This window comes from Pieris rapae, chromosome 17 (genome assembly GCF_905147795.1).
Source record: "Pieris rapae chromosome 17, ilPieRapa1.1, whole genome shotgun sequence".
Taxonomy (NCBI): Eukaryota; Metazoa; Arthropoda; class Insecta; order Lepidoptera; family Pieridae; genus Pieris; species Pieris rapae.
This window is the reverse complement of record NC_059525.1, coordinates 5,755,082-5,781,289: the sequence shown is the minus strand read 5'-3', so window position 1 is coordinate 5,781,289 and position 26,208 is coordinate 5,755,082. Positions and strand designations below refer to the sequence as shown.

Genomic DNA, 26,208 nt, shown 5'->3' with positions numbered 1-26,208 from the left:
AGACACACAAAGAAAAGCAGCATTACGAAAGCTACTGAGCTGCTGTCCATAACTATGCTTAAAAAAAGCATAAATGTTTAATCTTAAATAATATAATCTCCATTTTAGCTGTAGCGGCAGAGCATGTAGCAAGACTGTCAGACGATATATGGACTATAAGGGTGACCCAGCGGGGAGAGTATTGGGAAACGATACAGATGAAGACCGCTGACGATCACGCTCACCGATGGGCGGAGGACATTACCAAAATGGCTGGCTCAAGCTAGGTGCAAGTCTCCCATGACAGAGATACCAGGAGATCCTTGGACGAGGACTTCACCTGCCTTCTTGTAAAGAAATTCGGAATTAGATATTACTTAGTATCGATAAAAATTGTAAATAATTAAATATTTAGTTTACTTTGTTTTGCAAGAAATAAAAAGGCTTTTTTATCATACATCATGTATCGTATATATGAAGTTAATAAAAACTAAAAGGAAAATTGGCTGTCTTCCCTGCTGGGTTCTTTCATAAATAACTTATTTATCGGTTTTTTTTATTAAGAGTATGATTAATTAATAAGTGAGTGAACTGCCCAGCTGTGTTTTAGTACGAACGCTCACGTTTCTTTCTCTTGCGCCTCAAATCATCATACTCTTTATTATGTGATACACCTGTTTCTGGTTATGAGAGCTGTATAAAATAGTGTACCATTATTGTACCGTATAAGTACATAAAAAGCCATATGTGACATAAATGAACTATATAAAACATGCGCGATATTGAAGTACATTAAATGGAATTTCAAATTAAATTCAACATCAAAGGCGACACTGCTTTCAAACGTTTCGAACTTCATAAAGAGTGTATTACAAAATAAGTTTGTATGCAGAATGAAACATAATTAACAAACTCATCTTCGATATACTTATGTAGAAGATGAGTTCACACAAAGCTTCTATTTAATAACTTCGTAAATAACCGTGACCTGCCCTTTTTAGGTGAAAATGTCACTTACGACTAAACTAAATATGTATTGCCCATACCATTTTTACTCTGAAAAAATCTCTAACATCTCACATTAAATTTTTCGATAGTTGTAGTCTTCTGGTTTAATTTTTTGGACTATTTGGATTTTATAAGGATGTAAACTTAATTCTAAGGTCTAAATTCGTTAAAGACTTGTGGTCTAAACGGCGGAGGTTCAGAGGCAGGCATTTTTTCAAAATGACCGTCGTGGATACTGGATACTCCGCGACAGCAACGGCAATGCGGTCGATGGTTTCAATCGTTCGAAAAGTCTATTTCGCGAATTGAATGATTCAGTAAACATTTTGAGGCTTTGAACTTTACAACCCATGACTTAATTTACTGAATGATAAGGTAATGTTAAAAGTTTATAATCGGCGCTGAGACATCCCTATATCTCATTTTACACAAACATGATATTTTTTTTAATTGTGCGCAAACGGGTAGGAGGCCCAGCTCACCTGTTATTAAGTGATACCGCTCATTGCCATAGGGCTCGCGAGTGCGTTGCAGACCTTTTATATCGTAAGAATATATAAATGAGTAAAACATATACAATAACTCGTTTTAATTTGATGAAACGAATAAATTCCCAAGAGAGTTCCATCTGCATTAAAATAATTAAATCGTAGCACAATTAAATACATATATTGTTAAACCGAATTAATTTCTCGATAATACTAATGCATACATTTCAGCGTGATTAATGTTTCGGTGAAACTGCGTACAATCGTTAATAATCAGTATAACAAATTAAATGTAGCATTTAATCTAGATTTTTATAATATTCAAATTTAATAACGTCGACACATGGTTTCTATAATACCGTAATTTTCACGACGAATACTTATTATATTTGAAATATATTACAAACAAAATAAACTTACAATAAATATAAACAAATGTAATAAGATAACTTTTTCACGTAAAAACAAAAAAATACAATATGTTTACAAAATCAATAACATCCCCATTAAACAAGTAAAATTAGTTAAAGACCTTGGAATATTATTAGATGAAAAAATGGGTCTATCAGAACATATCGATAACATAACAGGCAAAGCGTATAAGCAGTTAGGGTTTGTCAAGCGGTCATGCAAGACATTTCAAAATATAAATTGCATAAAAACCCTTTATTTTGCATATGTCAGAAGCGTGCTGGTGTACGCAAGTATTATTTGGTCTCCATATTATGTAAAATACAAAAAAGCTGTGGAAGGTGTGCAAAAAAAGTTTGTCAAATTTCTTTGTTACAAGGGGTATAGGAGTTTTGATGGTTATACTGATTCTTGCTCATATTTTAATTTAGACTCACTAGAATATCGACGGAGTCAGCAAGACTTGTTCTTTTTACATGCTATTCTTAACGGGCGGATAGACAGCCCCTATTTGCTATCATTAATTACATTTAAAATTCCTCCTGTGTATGCGACAAGATACTCAAAATTCAGTGTGCCTCGTACGAAGTCGAATTACCTGTGTAATTCTCCAATGTTTAGGGTTTTGTCGAATTATGACAACCATTTTCAAGACATTGATATTTTCTACCCCAAGAAGAGAGATGTGAAGAAGTGCCTGGAGAAGCGGGAAGACTCTGATTTTTTTAAGTAGCAGTTTTTTTTAAGTAGTAGATATTAATAAATTCTTAGTATAATTTGTTGCTTTTTTTAATTTTGCAGTTTTTAATTTTATTCTTTTGTTTTTCTTTTAAATGACACTTTGTCTTTTAATGCTTGTTTTCTGTTTTTTATTTAATCTGTGTATTCTGTTGTGGCTTTGTGTATTGTATTTGTGTTTTGTATAATAATATGTGTTAAGTAGCTGTTGATTACTTATTATTAAATAAATAAATAATAAAAAGTTCTTAAAATAAACGATTTCCGAAAATGCATATATATATATATATGTGTTATATTAGAATATTTAGCTTTGAATTTTTGTTTTAAAGTTATTATATTTACTCATTTTCATCGCGTTTTCATATACAAGTATTAGAAGTAGATTGACCTTCAAATTTGTATTATTTCTTCTGTATACAAATTGTTGAACAACATTGATATCTTTACCAATAAGGAAGGTCAGAGGAAGAGTGATAAATATACTTCCTTAACCATATCTCTACCCGTACCTTGACAGATAACACGTACTCTAAGGAGTCTTTATACAAGTTGACGCGTGTTTCCCATATCAAAGATTACCATACCAACCTAACGCGAAAAACTGTAACTATTTTTTATGTAATCCTAAAAGTAATCCTAAGTGAATGAACGCAGATGAACCGTAAAACCTAGAACCTTCACCTCAAGTATACTCGTATAATATTGAATGTTTAAATCACTCATTGGTACTTTAGAAATAAATCGACACGGACCGTTATAATTCATATTTTTATGACATTCTGATAGTTTTGGCTTTTAATTTTTGCTTATTTAATTGGCTGGAGGCTTGTTATTTATATGATCTTCACTCCCAGGTCAGGCGAGACTCCCACGAGTGCTCTTTAAACTTTCAATAGCGATGCCAATAATGAACTTAATTGGTAGAATCCAAGAATGGAAGCCTTTTTCACCTCTTAATTATGTACTAATGAAATTTTTTATAAACTTAATTTTATTTGCGGCATAGCTTTAGCTAACTTGGCGTTGTGTTTCCAATAATGGTAAAAACCTTAGACGAATAGCAGGTTGGTATCATTATTGAGAATTATAGAGTAAGGGTACAGGCGTAAAGTAATCCACCCGTAGTTACACCAATGACACCATATTTTAATATAGCTAAATCTTTGGCCAAACTACTCCGATACTTTCTCTTCCATAAACAAAATATATTAAGGAATCTCATATTAAAATGAATAATTAACGTGAGCCTTATGAATTAGTAATAATTAATTCAAAATAATGCCAAAGTCAGCGAATACAAACCTCTCGAAAAGGGCACACATGACACAATGTTTATAAATAATGAATTAACTGTACAGATTAATAGTTTTTAATTGTCCGTTGCTAGAACTGACAGGTCTGCTACATATCAGTTCCTCTACTGTAAGAAATAGTCTCTTTGTAAATATTTTTCATCTATTACTGTCTAATGTTGTTTTTCTGTGTATGTATTGTTTTGTACGTGAAAGGAATATAAAAGCTACCGACTTGGAGTAATCTGTAAGCTCTTTGTTAAAATAAAGTAATATGAATTAATTAATTCTCAAATAGTTTTATTTATATTCCATTGCCTTAGCATTGCAAGGTCAGCCGTCTCGTCGGCTTGACGCCTATTTTCGCCTAATTGATCCGTCTCGCTCTATTATCAATGAAAAGCATATGAAATATCGATTTGTTACTCGCGAATAATTTTAATCAAAAGGATATAAGGTAAATTGAAGGATGGTTGTTTCCTGCGTAAATTTATCCGGATAGACTATAATTATATTTACAACTTAGGCGCTTTACATAATTTGTTTTATATGTACTAACTCGTATCCGTAAATACGTTTTATCCCCGATTGAAAATTAACTTTATTAACACAGACGCGCTTTTTAAAATGCTTAGATTTAAACAGTATCAATTTTTCCGTAGTAATGCAGATTCTTGCAAATATTTTAACTTAGACTCATTGGAATGTTGGAATCCGGAGATATATTATCTTTGATCGATATTCTTAATGCGCAGATGGATTTATTTAGGAACCCCTTCACCCTATGCGACAAGATATTCTCAGTTGTTCCAAGTACCTCGTACGAACTATTTTTCGGATTTAGCTAACAATGACATGTCGTGGATATCCATTTGAGTTGATATTTTCCACCACACCAAAGAGTATGTCAATAAATATTAGAAGAGGCAGGACGACAAACTTTGTTTATTTGTTTCTTTTTTCTTTGATATGTTGAGTATTAACGACCTTATTTATCAATGTAATCTGTTTGTCGGCTTTGTTTGTTGTTTTATAATATGGATGTTTGCTGTAAGATAACTAATAAACAAAATGGATAAATAGCATTATTTCGCTGGGAATCGAACTAATATCCGAGTTATACGCTGTATATTTGCAACAACTGCGATTTAATACTATACAATGATTATATCATAACTCATTACTATTCAAGATCAATAATACTTTGTTTTACTGTGTAATAAAATGTATTACCTCCTCGTCTTCTATATACACAGCAGCCGGCTTCGCTTGCGTTTCTACACCACTCAGTTTCACGGACCTGCCGTCTGCTTGATCTAAAACTGTAACAAAGGAAGAATAATTTAAAGTTTTATTACTTTTAAAGATCTAAGATTTCAAAGACTTGTCTCACAATATTTATATATAACATCTTAAATAAAAAAAAACATTTCATTGGAAACCTAAACCATACTTGAATTCACTAAAACATAGAAAACTATTCATCAAAATCGGTCCAACCGTTTAGCATAATTACAAACACACGCACGGAAGGTTTTATATTATGAAAATGCGTTGGAATTAAATCATTTAAATTTAATTAGCTAATTTTGAAAAATAGCATTAGAATCGATGTCAAATAATAATCTTATTTATATTAACAAAAAAAAATATAATAAAATAAGTTTGTCGTACATATCTCTAATATGGAGATAAGTTTATATAAATTATTATTATTCCCTCAAAAGAATGACAATTATTTTTTACATTAATAAATTAACTTATCATATAAGTTTTGTGAAAAATAAAGATTTTTATTCGAAAATCTGAACAGTGAGCGTGACCAGAATTTTCTAGAGAAATCCATATCACCCAAACGTAGAATCGACCTGTATCAACTATAATTAATCGAACCGTCATCATATCTACATCTATTGCGATACTAATAGAGCAGTATTGATTGATATAACCCTGTCCTTGTTCATAATAACTCATTTTAAATTTACGCATTCCAATAATAAAAATAATCACTCAATTCCAATTACATTGTCAAATTTTTATGTGTGTAAAACACTGTATAGTCTGGACGCTTGGCGGACTAATGTCACTTCTTCTATACAAAAATCCAGTCGGCAGATATATTGCATGCTACGATTGTGAGGGAGTTGCATGAATCTGGTAAGCATTTTCGCACGTGAATATCTTTGTTCTAATGGGGTGAAACCGGTCCGGGTGAAACCGGTTCGGGTGAAACAGGAAAATAAACTATAATCTGGCAGTAGCACTAACGATAAGCCTATCTAGTATCTATTCCATTAAAACAGCGGATCAAAGAGATCTCTTAATACACTGCCGTTGATAAACGCTGTTATCTGATAAGCAAGATTTTATGACAGTTAGTTCACATGCATAATCTGTAATTATACGAATCAAAGCTTATGTAACATGTTTTTATTATAAGTACTTGCGAATACTAAAAGCAATATTAATAATATTAGATGACGATATTAAAAGGTTAGCTTCTGATTACTAAATTTCCTACTAGATGTCAATAGCAACAAAATGTTTACCATACCACATCTTTTTAACTTATTATTAAACTATTTGTACTAGATTTATAAATTTATTATATTTATATTATAACAATTACATTTGTATACCACTGTATTAAATAATGTTACAAATCCTTCTTAAGAAATTATAAAGTTTTCCATAAAATTAAATATAAGCAAATTTATAAACGACATTCGCTTATAAATTTGCATTTAAATCGTTATTGCAAGACTAAATTGAAGTTATAAGACATTTCATGTTTGAGGTCATTACATTTATTTGAAACTTACTATATCAACTATTTCAGATTTATAATGCACTAGTGACTAGATTTTTTTTTCAAATAAGGAACAAATAAATGTCACACAAAAGGTGTGGACTTAATTTCCTCACTAAGACGGAGACGGACCAAATGTTGTCCGTTGAACACATAAAATGTTGTGTGTGTAGGTAGTATGTAGTGAGAAATTTTGTATAAATTATCAATTCTGAGTTTTTTCGTTTTAAAACAACTATTAATCATCAATATATGTATATTATATTTAAGTTAGATGACGAAATAAGTAAATAATGTAATAAATCTTTTACTTTAATATTAGTATTGAATAATATTATTTATATATAACTGAAGTGTATATTTAGGTAAACATGCCAAAAATCTGTGTCTACATAATTTTCTTACTTCCAAATAAAGTATATATAGTGGATGTAATAGGTGTACATAACAAAATAAATACAAATAGAAACATATTCTATAGTAATACGTCCCGAAAGCATGATCAGTTCCGCCAAGGCAGAATACAAAATACCATCCGTATAATCTCCACGTCCTTCGTGCCACAACTGAGGCTTCTTAAAGCAGTTTTTGCCGCGCACCACCACTATGTGAAACCAGCTACCCACTGTAGTATATCCGAACCAATTCAACTTAGGTTTCTTCAAAAAAAGACCGTACATCCTGTCAATGTTGAGTGTAAATGGGCGGCGGTATCACTTAACATCAGGTGAGCCTCCTGCCCATTTGCCCCCTTTCTATAAAAAAAAAAATATAAAACAAATCGTTCGGCGAGTAATCTTTAAAACTAGTATGAAGTATTCATACATTAGCCGATGAATAATCCCAAGTTTTATGTATTTGTTTACGTTAGATGACCACATATTAGCGGTTAATGGATGTCTATTAACATACCGACGTGGTATACCACTATCAGATAAAACCGGTTTTGCATCTATAATTAGTTTTTCCTTTACATTGTCTATTCATTTATATATTCACGCCTTTTGCCCGAAGGAGTAGGCAGAACCCACTGATCTCCAATTGCTACGGTCCGGACACCTCTCTCGCTTCATATACTTTCATGACATTCACCACGCGTGCTTGTCGGTTATGGGAATTATACGTCTTGTATTTGTAGCTTATCTACAGACCGAACCGAATTATAAATATAAGAAACTAGCGGACCGAACAGACGTTGTATGTACAGACGTCAAAGTCTATAATGGTTTATCAATAAATAAAAATAGGTAAAAAAACTTTTTAAGTTAAACCGTTTTATGTTAAACATACATTGCAATGTTTAAGATAAGTGTACTATAAACCAAAAAATAATAAAATAGATACAGCCGTGGGAATTATAAACATATGCATAGACTAGACTAAAATAAAACCGTGGGGAATTTCCATCAGCAAGAAAATAGTAAGTAATTTCCTCACAGTCTGCGGGCCAACTGCCTATTTTAACGACGAATTAAACGATTCTTCTATCGCACATTAAGTCGATAATTTGTAGACAATTGACGTTTTAACTTGTGAACGACTAAACCAAGCGTCAGTCTTAAGCTAATCCACGAAGACAAGTTCTATATTCCTTTCACCTCAATCTAAATTCTTATAAGTTTACAACATCGATTTCACAAGATCTTACGATACATTTAGTTAACGTTGACTAACATATTAAAGTTATTTACTTAGTGTTAAAGATAGGTGAATTTGTTTTGTATATATCATCCGTTAAAGTAGGAATTTATAGCCTTGAAAACTGCCAGGCTACTGATTTTAAATTACACACTACGGAACTTTAAAACGAAATTTGGAACAATGCCTACTAACCTGAAATATTATATTAAGGGCCTGTTTCACAATGTATGGATAAATTACCAAATAGCTATGCAACACATAAATATTCTAATATAATCTCATAAATAAAAATTCCAAATAATTCGCGTTTAATGACGAATAGCGCTATCTGACAGTCGTGACACGCAAAAATACTGTTTATCCTGCCAATAAGTAATAAATAGCTTATTTGGAACTTATCCGGACATTGTGAAACAGACCCTAAGTATCTATTCTCTCAGTCGATTCTATGTATGTTAAAACCCATAATAATAATTATCTTTACAACTGCATAATTTATTGAGATCCGGCTCGGCTTTTTCACAAGGAAACATTTGTGGATGACGTCACATAATAAATGGGACAAATGCAAAGATTTTAATATCAAGCCGGACGACAAAAATGAGCACAAACTGTGATGTTAATATTTGAATACTTATGTCATATGCAACATTTCAGGCTCTTTTAAAAACAAGTGCCCCGAGTCCTGCACCGTTGATGACAGTTTCATTTTCTTTGATGAAACGGGTGAGCTTTAGGGTTGATAATATAAAACGAAAAAGGGAAGTTTTTGTTGCATCGTGCAGATGCATTTCAAATGATTTATGACAATGATTATTCGACTTAGGGTCCTTCAAGAAAAGAGCGTACAAATTCTTAAAAGGCCGGCAATGCACTCGCGAGCCCTCTGGCATCGAGAGTGTCCATGGGCGGCGGTATCACTTAACATCAGGTGAGCCTCCTGCCCGTTTGCCTCCTAAAAAAAAAACCAATCATTTTTTAAAATTAAAATTTAGTTTTAAAAAAATAGCATAATTTTTGCCAGAAACACGCGGAAGACATTTGTCATTGGGCGACAAACATCGTAGAGGTCACATTGCGAACTAATGAATTAATGATACTGATTAATTCACTACTGCATCATTATGTATACTGTTAGTTATTATAAACTATACTGGGTGAATAAGTGTTTATAACAATAGAATTTATTCCGACTACCGCTCTGAGAAAACCCAAACCTACAGACAAATGATTAGCTGAAGATGTGTCTTCTATACAAAGATTGCCATTTTTCATTTATTTTTTAATTTAATGAAAAAAACACAAATGGGACGCCCTGAGATAATAAATTAATAAAGCCTTGATTACGGACCGTAATTTAAAAATAAAAGGAAAATTTGAAAGAAAAAAACAACTAGAGTGAGAGCTAAGGCAAGTTCATATGTATCACCCTAGAAGAATTGTAAATCCTTTACATAAAAAGAGGAATGTTATACACTCAGCGTTCAATGCCAAGGTTCGTATATAAGCAGCTTTAAATGAGTAATTACTACGTACGGAGAACTTTGCCTTTCCTGTTTGCGGGAAAGTCCGGAAGATCAAAGTGCCTCAGAGGATAACACAACTAACAGGTTTATTACTATCACAAGTCATTTTTAAGAAATTTTTGATTAAGAAAATAATACTCATGCATCCTCCGCAGCTTCGTAATGTTTAAAGTTTAGTCTCAAATACCGTCCCTTAATAGGGGAGTACCTAACAAAAATAAGTGTCAAAATAATTTACATTTTGCCCATTTAACACAAATTCCAACTCTGCTATTATCAAATAGAGTAAATAATGTAGCCGTAAAATATACATTTATAACATAAATACATAGAGGCCAAGAAGTGTTCGATTTCTTTAATAAAACTTTTATGTTTGTCTTTTTTTTCACGTAAGTGAAAGTCACTTTTTTCTAATACAAGATTGTTTCACTTACTTAGTATTTTTACACATATATACGAGTATATATATACCTGTTTACAGTTGTTGAATAGCTGTGTCATCTGTATTAGATTTCTATTGATGTCATCAATACAAATATGGCTTGTTTTATATGATACTTTTAGTATCAATAAAACTTTATTGCATTAAAATAGATTTTAAGTTGTATTTTATGATAAACTAGCTGCCCCGCGAACTTCCTTTCGCCGTATTTTTAACTTAGCCCACCTTTTTAGTAGCTAGATTCCAAATTATGGAACAATATGCTATACTTTACCCTATAGACTGTTCGCTTTTCCGGAATAAAAACCTTAAACATTTTTTTTATTTCTCTCACCATAAAATCCTTCCTTAAAACAAATTGGTCCAGCCATCGTTGAGATTTGCGCTTAGCAATATATATTGCAATTCCTTTTTATTTATATAGATAATATAAATATATTTTATATAATATTATCTAGGCTTGTAAAAAACTAAACGTGTGCAGCAATGTACTGCACATTGTATTTAAATTGGTTTATAGAACATGTCATTTTGGCAAGCAACATAATGAGCCTCTCATATGAGATATTTAAAATATTTTTTGTATGTATATAAGTAGTGCCTTGTTCAATTATTGCTTCGATAAATCCCTAACATATATATTACTTTTTATAGAACTATGTACCTTACCTTAGTAACAACACAAAGCCGTCCCAAAAACATATCTAAAAGAGCTATCAATGAAACCCTCGCTGCTCAGTTTGTTCACATTACATGGTTGCATAAAGCAACGTGGGAATTGCGAACATTTTTACTCAGAATGCTTATATCATTGAATTCTAATCATTCATATAGCATTACGTCCGTCTATCGGCATCAGTTGCATTCACCTACAGATAAATCAAGATGTTTTAATACTTTCAAGTCCATAACACCCCAAAGGGGCAGTAAAAAATTTAAGGGGCCTTTCAAGTATTACGTCAGTATATTTACTGCAATTTATTCCCCCCCCCCCACCCTCCTTTCTCTTGTCAGCTCTCAAATATAATTATATTTACAAAAACGTATTCATTTTTAGGAGGAATAATCGAAAATGCATAACCTTTTCAAGCATGTATAAAAAACTAAATAATTACTGTTGGTAATAAGAAAATCAAAGACCCAGCCTCACCCCTATGGTGCGTAGGCCACGTAAATAGGTGATTATTAATACTTTACAAATGTAGCCGTATTAGTATTGCGTAGTTAAACAAAGTTGTACGTTATCGTATTTATTGGTTCACAATAGTAAATTGTCACGACCTTTCTTAATCTATTTCTTATTCGAATAAGTATGAAATCTCGAGGGGCGTGGAGCTGGACGCAATTTACCGATGCAAAACAAAATTTTGTTGATAATTTATAGGCAAATTGGCGTCGTGATCTTTAATATGGTATCGGCACTGAATAAAAAAATCACTTTAAATCTTTTCGTACACAGCCGGGGAAATGGGAATCCACGACAGCTAGATGCTTTTAAATTTTCAAGGACTTCCAAAATTCATAAAAAGATTCAATTACCATACACATCCAAACAAAAACATTGAAAACCTTATTTCATGAACGTGTCACTATGTTTGAAACTGCACATTGTATTTTAGTCACGTATGTTACATAAAGTATATTCAAATAATAATATGTATATAAAAACGTGACAAAAATAAAATAATTGCTAACATAGTTGAAATATATTCAGAATTCAAAAATAACACGTTTTGTGTGATAGAATTGCAAAGATTATGTAATTAAGAATCATTAAAATTTAAAAGTGAAATTCCTTTCCCTGATAAAGGGTTTTCTAGGGCAATACAATTTGAACAGTCAACGCCAGCGTAGTATAAAAATCAGCTTGACATTACTTTATCGATACACATTAGTTTCTGTTAAGGCAATGCTAATAAACTTTGATAGTTTATAAAGAACAAAGGCTATGGGAAATTTACCTAAAAGAAATTGTGTACTACTCGAAAATGGAAACAGATAGGATATTAAGCTTGGGCCTTATAATAAAGTAACATTAGGTAATAATTAAGCGATTTTGTAAGTACCAAAAGATTCAGAATGCGAAAGCGACCTAAGGGCCTTTTTGATGCGGTAGTGTTGGTACTGCACGTGGTGGTTTAATGAGAATAGCACACCCGGTAAGTCGAATCCCACATACCCCTTTTGCATTTACGCGAGGATACATTTCTACCTTGATAAAAAATAGAATAAGATTAACTTCAACTATGAGTCATATAATTATTATGATAAGTTAACATCCTCTTTCAATCCCAGAAGCGAAGTACATATATGATATTATGTATTTAGTGCTAGTGCTAATTAAACATTAAAAAGTGTTCATTTTTATTGATACCAAAATACAAAATCGAAGGGACTACCATAAATGCATACTTTGGTCGTAAAAACCGATAGTCGTAACAGCCGATGAAGTTGTTATTAAGTTCCAAATTCATAATTTTGTATCAAGAATAGAATTCAGCCGGGATTTTGGTCAATATAACCGGAATGTTGTTCTAGACGTACGAAGATATCGTCTTTAACGGTTTTGACTGTATATACTATAATACATCGGTCAACTAAAGTACAGATCCAATCGAATTCATAGACAAAAAATTTAAACATAAAGGTCATTAGTCCGATACGGGCTTGGCACTAAGGCTAATCACCTTGCGGGAGGTAAAAAAATTGTAAACTATAGGGGTCACCTTGTTATCTGTACTTTAATATCTCAGTAGCTTATTGGCAGGTCAGTGAAGCAACATTTAACGTAGATCTTCCTGCACAGTATAAAATCATAGCCTAGATAGTCTAAGAGTCCTATGACTTTTAAATACATTATAATGTTATGGGATAAAAAAAATTGTGTGGCAAGCCTATGCCTATACTACAGACTGTCAACCAATTACTTAGTATCAAACGTTTTACAAAGACATTTCACAGTTCTCATTACAATAACGAAACATAGAGAATGTTTCTACATAATAGTTCTGGCCTTTTGGATACAAGGAGTAAATATGCTAACGTACTCTAGATAAATATGTTTTTTGCACAAATGTAACACACACATGCAAGGAATTTCGTCGAACTATGTAATCGTCACGTCCCGGAAGTTTATGCAAGATAAATCTCAATATTACAATTCGTTGCTACATTGTTTATTCGTCATAACACACAAGCAGCACTTGTACCTGGCTAAAATCATATTTAATTCTTTCAAATTACACGGATTTTTCTCAGAAGACCGAAGGGAATCAAGTCTTCCGCTACTCTTTAGTTTAGAGTTTTCTTTCCTATTCTACATCGCGTCTACGCCTTGCCAAATGCCAAAAACTTGCAGAAATTTGAAAAACTTCAAAATGATTAATACAATCGCTATCTCTTATAATTTACTTTTCGGGCACTCAACAAATATATTTTCCAATAGTTTGCAAATAGCCCTCTAGCTGATAGCCGTTGGGTGTTTGACCTGGGAGCACTAATCGATACGCACATTGCAAGTATGCCAACATCAATCTCACGTTCTATTGAACTTAATACTTTGAAATACCGCTAAGTGTAATATCAACGTTACGTACATTTCTGATATACTTCATAAGCAATCGCTTGCTTAAATGATATTAATCATTTTTTTAAATAATAATATTAAAACATTATTTGTTTGCAACGAAAGTGTTTCATACATATTTATTTACTTACTATAAAAAAATACCGCATTATCAGCCATATTAAGAATCATGTCGAAATAATAAGAAAGTTAAGATAATTAGAGCTACCTTGCTTTTTAAAATCTAATCACCTACACCTGAAGAATTGAAACTGAAATTACACGGAAGTGATCTATAACCCGGTGATTAAATAGTTTAATAAACATGGCCTAACATTTATTTTAAATACATCATGGTGCAACATGCAAGTAGCCAAAACCGTGTTGAATCCCTCGCTAGATACAGTCAAAGAGAAGCGAATAAAACTGTCACCGATACAGTAACAATAACAAAAAAATATAAAGGGATATAAAATGTGAAACGCATTTTAGAGTCACATTTAAAACTACAAAAAAAAACCGTAGCTTGTGCAATAATTTATACAAATTTCGTCTTAGCGTTTGCTTTTAAAAAAACTAAAAGATGTCTTTTGTTTTACAATATAATTAAAAAAATAATTCAATGTGTCTATCTTAAGTAATTAATAATAATAAAATAAATTAAAAACAAAGATTTGTCCTCTATCAGCAGGAGCCATAGTGAAATAGAAGCACGCACACACATTCCCGTGAAACATAGTTTCACAATTTAAGTTAAATAGGTGATCCGCTTTAATCCTCCGAATTCCAAAAGGTCCTCTCATCAGGCAGTTTTCAAAACTACTAATCTCAGTGTATATTAAAATATATGAATATGATGCGTCACGTTATTACGACCGTTTGACCAATGTGTCGCTTTCGTTTATAAAAGACCGCCTAAGAACATAATGATAATGCTTCTCAACATAGTGGTATAGTGTAAAGTTTAAAGAATTTTATAGTAATAGGCTAGCCCTAGTTAAAACTTAGAGGTGTTAAAAAAGTAGGTTACCTATCACCTCAACCTCGTGCACGAGAGTGCCTCTTCAGGCTTGTGTACAATGAATATGCAAGTAGCGGCATTTAAAAGACCTGGTTTCGTAAAGTATATGAGGAAATACTAAACAACTTTCAGTTTTTTGCGAAACAATTCTACGCTCACTACGAAAAACCATCTCCAGTATGATTTTAAAAATGAAATACTTTTCAATCAGAGATCGTAGATTCTAAAACACTATACAGCTTTAACCATCAGTAAATACAGTTTACAATATAATATGTAAGTACTCTTGAAATGTGTAACCAAAATCGAAATGGAGGTTTACAATTATGGGGCAAGATATGTATGTATGTATGTAGATTCAGTATATTTTTTTTGTTTTTAGATAAGGATTTCAGGAAAAATGTATGTAAAATGACCTTCAAGAAAAGTGCGTACCAATTCCTAAAACGCTTGCAACGTATTCGCGAGGCCTCTGACATTGAGTCTGTCTATGGACTTAGAGAGAACTACTTAAAATAAGTAGTTCTCTCTAAATCTCTGGTTCTATAAAAAACATAAAATAAAAAGAGGATTGGATTTTGACAAACTGGAGTCACACTTTGGTCCCGCGTCTGAATCTCACCCTTAGATATCTGATCTATGATCGATGAAATAAATTAATTTAAAATTGTTTCAAGCAATTTGAATCTATTATAATATTAAATTATTTTATTTATAACACCACGCCTTTTTCCCGAAGAGATAAGCAGAGATGAAGTATCTCCACTTGCTACGGACCTCTCTCGCTTCATACAGTTTCATTGCATTTACCATCTGAGCTACATTCGGTCGGTTATGGGTACTTATAACTTGTCCGCAATTATAAATATTAATTATAAGTTTCAGCTACAAACATATATTCGATTACAAAATCGAGTGAGTTTAAGTGAAGCTTTACTCAGATAATCTCTATATATAGACTCATTTCACTAATGTTTATTGAAAGAAAATATTAGTGAAATGCTTGCACTCCAATTGCTACACTTTCGAGTAATTTACTTTCGAATACAATCGAGCTTCGAGCGATCTTCAATTGGTCGAGACGTGCTTTTGCAATATTGACTTGCTTTCGAATTAATAAACAAATAAATTATTCTCTTAAACCCATTCGAGGGATGCTGATATTTTAATAATATTTGTTGGTTAGTGGTTAACCGTGCGACATGCATCCCTGTGGTCGCGCTGTAAAATTTCGGATGTGCTACAAAGGTATGCATGGTATGCAGGTATTCAGTAACAACGATAACTTTACTGGACCCTACGATTTTGAAGGCAAATTTGATAAAGTTCAGAATCCGTAGCGCTGATATCGCAACTCTGAAATCGCGCTATAAAAAAACTTAACATTGAAGTCGAATTCAATGACGTGGAATTAGTGATACCATGATGATATTATGTTCCAAAATAAACGTATTTTTTTTAAAAGCAATCGAAATTAAACAATACCAGCACTGTTCCTTTTCGGTTCCAAAATCGAAAGATAATTAGGTATACCAGTATTTATAATAAATTTCGTGATATGACTATCCGATGAAGCGAGACGAACTAACTGATCAGAGATATAACCTATCATTTACTGCAATATCAAATGATTTGCGTATGTCAATATATCATGTTGCGATAAAAATAATGAACATAAACATCACATACAAATTCCGCTTATTTTATAAATTCAATAATAGTCACAGTGAGGTGATCGCATTCCAACACGCATTGCATGTTTAATGAAGCGACATTTATATTCGTTTGAGGAAAAAAAAAGATTTATTAGTGGGTAGAGAGACCCAATGCGTACTTATAATTAGAATACAAATATCTATAAGTGTGCTCTATTGTCCTAAAGTCTTTGGTCCCAATAAGTTACCTTGAAAAAAAAAGAGTAAGTGGACCTTTTTATTTATGGTACGGAACAGGCACATCAAAGAATCATTATACATAGAAAACAAAGTAGCAAAATATACAAAACAAGAAATTTTGTGTAACGAATCCAAAAAAATAAACATGATTCCACCTAAAGCAAAAGAATGTGAAATCCTTAGCGGTAAAGGACTTACCTATCATTTGTCGAAACACGTAACCATCAATGCTGGTAGCATAAGACATTCTAGGATCGCCCTTAGTACTTACATAAAGGGTCTCTGACATACCCAGTAGGTATGTCAGAGACCCTTTTTGGAAGTTTCCAAGTTAGTTTTATTGCCTATGTATAGTGTACGCTCATCATCAGAGTAGCTGGGTCTGGAGGATAAGGGTTAAGGTCACGACACCATTGGCGGTATGGATGCATTGCCACCTCGATTAAACCTCTTCAAATAATAAACGCGAAAAGGGTAAAGAAATTAATTGTAAGAGCGAAAAAAATTAATGTATTGTATGACCGTACTTGTAAAAACCCGCTTCCAATGTTAACAATAATTGATGCGAATGAACGAATACTGCCAGTCATATTATTCTGTTTAGAGATACGGAAGAGGAAGGTTTTATGTCTGAGCCAAGAGTAGGTATTAGGTAATTGACATTGCAGGATGATGAGGTATGTATACAGAGAATCTTGTTTTATTTTCAGACTCATATCCAATTAAGCTATTGAATTATGTAATTGTTGAAGGCTGTCTATAGATTCAATTAATTAAACGGATGCAAATATGTCTGCGCTCGAGGCTTACGAAATCTAACCAGTTAAACTATGAACTAGTCAATTAATTATAAAATGCATATCTCATCACATATTATTAATTAAGTTAATAAATTATTTTGACTTAATTTAGTACTGTAGTAATATTTTAGAAAATCATGGTGAAAATTGACAAAAAACTCAGTATAAAACTTAAGCTACACTAAAAGGTTGCGGCAGTTGACTATCAAACAATTGAATTGAAGCCGACAAACCATTTAATTTCGCGCGGAATTTCCAGTTTTCAATAAAAACTATGTAAATCCCATGCATGCGTTCCAAATTCATTTTCCTTGACCACAAACAATTGAACCAGCCAAGTCGTAAACATCCGTTCTATCAACACATTTTCCATCCATTTTATTATTAAAAAGAAATAAGTACATCCGTGTTCATATTAATCACTCACAATACGGAAAAATTGCGCGTAAATAGACCATATGTCATATTTCCCAAAATAAAATACTTAAATGAACATTTCAGGGAACATTTTTTAAGATCAGGGACGCAGTAGTCGCCGCGGTACACAATTTTTAAGGCATCAGGAAAATGTAATTAAAATGGGAGCTAAAATTCCCACCTTTTGTAAAACATATAAAAAATAAAAAATACCTGCATCATACAACTCGTATAGAAATAAATAGATCTTAAAACCGGAATCGATTGGACTTTAATAATTCTTTCACTTTCATAAAATCACAAATGGTACATTATCCCTGAGTAAAATAGGTTATATATTTTGTATTAGCGTAACTTTTTTCAACAAATAAATTTCCAACCATGCAGAGCCGAGATAGGCTTTTAGTAATAAAATAAACTTTATACTAATTCATGCAATTACAATAGTTTTACTTGAATACGTCTTTGGGGTCAATAAATCTTGATGTCATTACGAAAGTAAGACAACCCTACGGGAATATCCCAGATCACGAAGGTTTAAGAGATATTAATGAGGTATAACGAACAATTGTTCGTTATTACTATAACCATGACAGAGCCTTGGACAAAAAATAAATTGTACAATTCAGATTTATCGAATGATTGATAGTCGCTGAAGGCAATTAATTATTGTTTATTGAAATAGGTTCTTTACCATTGCGTATTGTTAAAATAAATTAACGGTGTCTACAAAAGGTCATAACAGACTATTTAAAGCTAAGGCTTTTAAATACATTTTAGTTCCAAAGAATTTCATTTCATTCTCAATATAAAACTAAATCGTAATGAATGTCTTCATTGCTATTTCCGTATATTTTTATTGTAGATACACGGTCACATCTGTGGCGAAAGATTTTTGTCTTACACCCGTAGACTATATTATACGTACGAGCTATATAATATAATGAAATAAATAAAATATGTTTATTTTGGAAATATAAGATACAGATGTCACTTATTACGTCATTCAATTTGACTGAGCATCCCTACTCATCGGCAAAGTAGACAGAGGGTGTAGGCCAAGAGAAAAAGCTGGCTTCAAAACTCTCGGTACTCTTTTAAAATAGCAAATCATCGTACAAAATGGCAAACATTTTTTTTAAATAAATAACCCAAATGAATTAATTAGAAGTAGCCTGCGTAGCTCTACTTCCAGGCCCTTTTATCAACTAGATTAAGTTAATTTTATAGTAAGCTTTTTACACAGCTTTTCTTAAATTAATAAAAGGCAGAGATACAAGAGCCTCTGGGATTTTGTTAGAAAAGGGTCTGTCTAGTACGGGGAAATTGCAGCCTGCGTTTGTTCCGAGTATTAACATTGTGCGTATTGTTACAAGTAAATGCCACACGGAAAGATTCCAAGGCGTGAACAACCCAATCACAATTACGTAAATATTTGACGAGACTCAATAAACGTTCCTTAAATAAATAACAGTTTCAGCGGAGCAATGCTGTGAGCATCGAGCATTCTCGAGCCAATGTAAACAAAGCCAAATATTTAATAGTGCAACAAAGTGCAATTTTCCGAGAAACTAAAAACGTTATATACAATTAAACATATATTAAACATATTTAAAATAAAAGTTAGTCTGTTAGTAAAACATTTTAAAGTACACAACTATATTTTAGATGTGTCCTATGCCTCACAGTTAATTCGCATTGTGTTCAGTTATAATGCCTTATCAAGTGAATCTCCGAAACTCCCTTAGAACAGGTATATTCTGTATTTGCACAAAAAGTAAGATTTTTTTATATTATTTATATACACAACTCAAAGTTAAACATAGATAATATATACCTAGAAACCCCCTAAACATTCATGCCGCAAGGGATTTTATTAATTTTTCTAAAGTACAAAATAGGCTTTATCTAAAGCATATAAAAAAAAGTAGAGGGCCTTGACTCACAAACACAAGTCAAATAATTCAAAGACTTAAAAATAAATCCCTTCATGTACAAAAACATCTTATTTTCAATGTACATATTGCGATTTGCGCAAAGTATAAAGTCCTCGCTTTTATTACCTACATCGTTTTTATAACCACTAATAAATAAAAAATAATTGTGCTTCGTTTGTGAATTTATTTCATGGGCCACTTTTTCTTTACTCGTCATATAAATTTTGCAATAACTAAATTCTTATAGTTTTTTTAAACTTAATTTAAATTCAGCGTTAAAGACCTGAGCAGCATTAGCAAGATTAATTCGTAATTACTATGAATTTGTGTACGGAATTGTGAACGTGTATTTTAAAGTTTATTTCGCAACAAAATGCAATGTTGTACTACTGATACTTTGACGGTAGGCCACCCCAAAAGGCGTTATAAATAACAACTAAAAATATAAAGGCAATAATTACTTTATAACAAATTGCAATTAAAAGGTATCTGGGATATAATTTGTCTATGCAATAAAACAGTTTTTTTCTGTTTGTTTAATCTTTTAAATTTTGTATGGATTATATTTTTAAACTCTATATTATGAAAATAATTTTAACTTTAGCCACCAAGGTTAAATCAATTACTGTTTTTTGGTGTTTTAAGTACTCAATAAAGTTTAAGCAATAATAAAAAAATTTTTTTTGGCCCGTTTGCCTGTTCTATAAAAAAAAGTATTAAGTAGTATCTTTGAAAATCAGTATTACTCTTACCAAAAGGAGATAGATAAGATAAAACTTTGCTAGAATAATTAGATATAAAAAATTTTTTGTGTGTTTAGTTTTTAGGGTAAATGAAGCGCTTGTTCACCCAATTTCTGAATAGCAGAGATTTCGATGTGGGTCGAGTCCTACATACCCCTGCAACGTGGGATGGGGATGCTCAAATGCATTTCCACCACGAATATAAAAAAAGCCTAAATGAAGCGCAACTCTTCTCTAGACCCTAACATATAAAATCTGATAGTACTGAGATGAACCGTCACTGAGATGGACATGCTATGGATAATTGAAAATGTAAAGCACCATGTCGCGACTATACTAGAGATGATTAGATAATCCTACATTAAGCCTTATCATAAAATAGCCATCTTTATACAACGCGGCCCAAAGCACGTGTACAGAGAACATATCGTACCTAGGTTATTTATGTTAATTTCACGGTTATATCAAAGATCTTTTAAGGCCATATACATTTTCCTTATTTATCTTCCGTGCAACGCGAGAAGAATACTCGTACCTAGTACCTACCTAGTTAAGATACGTAGCTCCAAAAAACATATTGCCATTCTTATGCTCTGATGGTAATTATTAGTACCAACAACAGATAATAAATAATTTTTTCTTTAAAAAAAATGCACTTTTTTTATTGTCCATTCAATATCACTTAATTTGCTCACATTTATTGTTTTATATATAATAATAATAATAATATATTAAGTAAGTATTATGATTTTTTCACGATTACAATTTAAATTTATTAAAATGCTATATAATACAAGCAAGACTTTCTTCATCAACTGGATAAGCATCTTGCAAGTCATAGTATTGTCTTTTATTTACATAACTTTTACACATTTAAAGAAAAACACTTTTTTAACGGATTATAGATATGTAAACACCTGGGATCCAATAATATCCAAATTAAAATCTCAAAATAAACAACCCTCTTTTAGTCGATACCAACTCCGGGGAAATAAATACAGATAACACAACATTTTCTGCAGCTGTAATACTTTTTGACATTTAACACCTTTGTCTTCAGTCACCGTGACCACGCACGCTGTAAAGCACGCGAAACGTCGGTTTAAATTTAAAATTATGTACAAATAATTATAAGTTTAAATATAATAATACATATCTATAATCCGTTAAAAAAGTGTTTTTCTTTAAATCTTGCAAGTCAGTTGTTGGCACTGTGCTTTGTTGAAGATTAACGTCGGTTTCATCAAGCCTCGTCATTATTTTCGGGCACTACACAGAGAATCTCTCGATCTACCGATAGACGATCGCGTGAGAACACAAGTTGCAGGTCGATCTTTTAAAGCCCGCATGCCTTGCCCCGAATTAGAATAATAATAGAGAATATTGGCTTCTCTGTTTGGTGGTTTCTGTAATTAGCAAAAGATAATTTACTCACTTTATGAAGACTTCTTTTGCAGTATATATTTTGTACAGCGCTTTGCAGTTTAGAAATCGCGCTTTTAGCGAAAAAATAAATACACGTGATATCTTGCTGCACCCCCAAGAAAAAAACTCACAAAAATGACAGGAGGGGGGCCTTGTCATTTTTGTGAGTTTTTTTCTTTTACTTTTACGCGATTAATGGGCGACCCCCAATCATTATCGAAGCAACGGCGTTACTGTCAGATGCCATTACCAACATCAATACTAGTGATTTATTTGATATGCTAATATTACTAGATCTATAACGAGCAATCAAACGTTGATAGTAATAGTGATTCCATCCTACTCCTATTCTGAGAAACATGAACAATTAAATACCTATGCCATTATGACGAATTACGGGACTTAGAATTGACTAATCTCATTTCCGGTTTACATGTCATTCAACAGTTAACTTTTAAACTACGTAAGATGGTGAAAGTTCGCGTCTGCGTGTGCCAGATTTTTTGTGGGTTACCTTAATATGCTTCAATGTTAATATAAACCCTGTTACTGTTATAAAACTACTTAATTACATAGCTGTAAAAGTATTTACTCATTAATTAAGTATTATATTGCAAGTTAAAACATTTAATCTTACGTGCTCAATTATCGATACGTAGAAGAAACCCCTAAATCCCCACGATATGGTCGAACATAGTTCTACAACGATATCGTTCGATAAAATATTTAAAATAAAAAACAATTAATACTATCCTTTCCCAAATAAAATAGTTGGATTCGCCAAATTTAATAAGAAAATTAAAATATAACCACCAGACCGAGATCGAACTGAACAGCACCAAAGCATCCGCTTTAACTTGAAACGTTTCAACGACAAACATCGAGACAGTTTTACAATTTTCAATAAATTCTGGAGGTAAATAAATCAATATTACAATAAATATTTTTATACAAATAAACAGTAATAATTAGACCAACAAATGGTCAAAAAGCAAACTATTTAAATAAAGTAATAATTTGGACTTTCTTTAACTTCTGACTCAGTCTTTCGTAATAAATCTTATGCATTAAACCAGTTCAACAAAGTTGAAGTAGACCAATACTAGTCTTAATATAGTGCCATTAAATTCTTTAATAATATATTTTCTTTATGCTTGCATCTATTTTGCAAATAATAAATTCACAAAGACATTTCTTCTCTCGATAAGAACTTGAGGACAAGGCCGCGACTTGAATTGCGAAATATTAAGAATATCTGCCAGATAGTTCGCTTACGTCTAATGTATTCTTATGTTTTCCATTAAATATTAGTAAATAACTATATTGTCATAAATGTCAACTACACTTTAAGTTCCGACAATATACTTGCTTGGCGCTAAAACCCTTGATTATTATTACTTTACTAAGAAACTCATAAGGCACAGCGTTTAGCCCCACGAACCGATAGCTGTTTTGATTTGCAAAAAAATCTAAGTACATATCTATTAAAAATCCAATGGGGGTGACATCATAACATAACAAGCAAATTAGCTTTATTAGACATGTAAAATATTTTGTTATAGACAAGTTGTTTATAGCTGGACACACAAACACGTTTTTATTTAAATTGCCAAAATTCTGGTTTTCAAATTCACTTAAGTGCGATATCTGAATGAAATTAAATATGTATTAAAATATGTCACGTGTCTTAAAAGGTTACGAAATCAATCGAGTCTCATACAAGTCTCATTTGAACGGAACACACTCGCATTCAGGTTATAATAATTTTAAAAAAGTAATTGCATTAATATTAAGTTTAAAAATTTTGCTTTAAAATATTTCATTTAAGGATTGTGTTGTTTATAATCTTTGGTTTAAATTATGTAGGTTACCCACATAATTTATTTTCTGCTTTCCACAGACGATAATAAATTATTGTTAGTAATAGCTATAAACATTAAACATCCGAAACAATGACTGAAATGTTTAAATGTTTAAAAAAACTCCGAAATTGTTTGCCGTCATCCCAAATATGTTTTTTTTTAAATAGCTTTTCTGATATGTCAAAAACTATGTTGCATCAGAAGTAGAACTGCAACCGAATATCTATAATTTTTCTTCGGAGAAAAGATTTAATATTCGTTCATTTTGTCATGTTTTGTGTTATTATGATGTAAGTAAGCTAATGTTATTATTATTACCTTCTTATGAGGATCATCGCTGCGATTATTACACGGACACTTAATAGTAATAAGTTATTACTGCGACACGGACAATATATATCTACTAAATTTTCCAGTATTATATTTGACTAAATATTTTAGAATATCAATATCTTTGTTTGTATCGATATCTGTAGACATAGTTAAAAATATGTAGATTTACAGCACAATATACCTAGTCTTGCCATAAATACTGAAACAAAGAAAAATATTTTTTTTCTGTTGCAAATAACATTTATTACTTTTACAGTGTGTTAGTTTAATACATAAATAAAAAACAATTTATAATATAAAAAGCTTATTCGAAGTGGTCTCCATTGGGTGCGATATAGTCCTTAAAACGTTGAGGCCAGTTATCGATAGAAGCACGCGCTCTTTCCATGGGAAAAATCTGCACTGCCAATCGTACGGATTGTCTTAGGGCCTCCAAATTATTATGCCGTTTAGAGCAAGCCATACTCTCTAAAACTGACCATAAATCATAATCTAGCGGATTAAGATCGGGACTAGACGACGGCAAGTCTTCAGCGCTGAAGAAGTCCGAAACGTTCATTTCCAACCAAGACTGCGTAGACCGAGCTTTATGACCCGGTGCCGAGTCTTTCTGGAAGGACCATTCTTTGTTATTGAAAATGGTGTTATTAAAGGGCTTCACTACCTTCTCAATGATGGTATCTTGATACACTTGTGCCGAAGTTTTGCTACCTTTTTCACAAAAGTATGGCTCAGTCTCTCCTTTATAGCTAATACCCCACCAAACCATCACTAAAGTCGGATAGTGCCCACGTTGCACTCTGTCTACTAATTGGGAAGCTTTCTTAGAGCTTAGAGAATAAATACGGTGATTTTGTTTGTTAAATTGTTGCTTGATTGTAAAAAAAATTCTCATCCGTAAACAAAGCTTTTCTGTGACCTACCTATGCGTACCGCTTCAGAATTTTTTTCGATTTTATCACCCTAATCTTTTTTAAATTATCAGTTGAGAAATTATCAGTACGTCTCTTATAGGCTACAAGTCTAAGTCATCTTTTAAAATACGCGACATGGTTCTAGGTGCTATCTTCATCTCCCGATATAAAATCTTTTGCTTTCGGACAGGATTTCTTCGAATTCTTTCCCTTACTGCTTTGACCATCTTTTTCGTACGAACACTACGTGGACGGCCAGATATTTTTCAGTCACAAACAGAGGAGGTCTCATTGTACCTATTAATAGCCCGGTACACAAATATTTTTCTAATACTAAGCGTATGGAGAGTTTTAAAAATTGCATTTGGCTCCATACCTACTTTGTGTAATGCAAACACAGCGATTTGGTTCTCTTCATCACCCCACTGCATTTTAATATCGCAAAATATTATATCAAATATTGGCGCCAAAATGAGAAAACTTAATGGACAATCATATAAAAATGACACATTCCAAATTCAAATGTAATATTTTGTTGTATCAGTATTGCCAGACAGTGTTGGCCAGACTAAGTATATTAAGTATAGCTTTTGGCAATATTTACACAAATTCTAGGACGTCACTGCTTTAAGTTTCGGTAAATTTTAACGATTTGTTCACGAGTCTTCACGAGTCCATCAGATATTTGGTATCAAAACGCGTAGACAAGCAAAAAATAAGAGTTCGAAGGCTTTATTAACGGGTAACGACCTTCACGGTCTGATTCCCGAGATGACATCCTACGCATCTACATGCCTTGCGAATTCATACCTTTTTTTATTGCGCGTGAATAACTACACATAAACCTTGGATTGTATATTTGAGTGGTGTTTTAGGCCAATAGAAGACATTCGGTGTGTTAACGGTGATTGAGATTATTAAAATTTTCATATAATGATAACTCCACGTAAATCAGACTT

At 32.2% G+C, this 26,208-nt stretch overlaps 1 protein-coding gene across 1 annotated transcript in view; it reads right to left on the bottom strand.

Annotated features, from left to right (window-relative positions):
• The window catches only part of LOC111001068 (E3 ubiquitin-protein ligase RNF19A-like), a 46,121-nt gene that overhangs the window by 16,452 nt on the left and 3,461 nt on the right, over positions 1–26,208 (bottom strand). Inside the window, exon 2 of the mRNA XM_045631814.1 lies at positions 5,153–5,241. Coding sequence (XP_045487770.1) covers positions 5,153–5,241 — 89 coding nt within the window. The remainder of the gene's footprint in view (positions 1–5,152; positions 5,242–26,208) is intronic.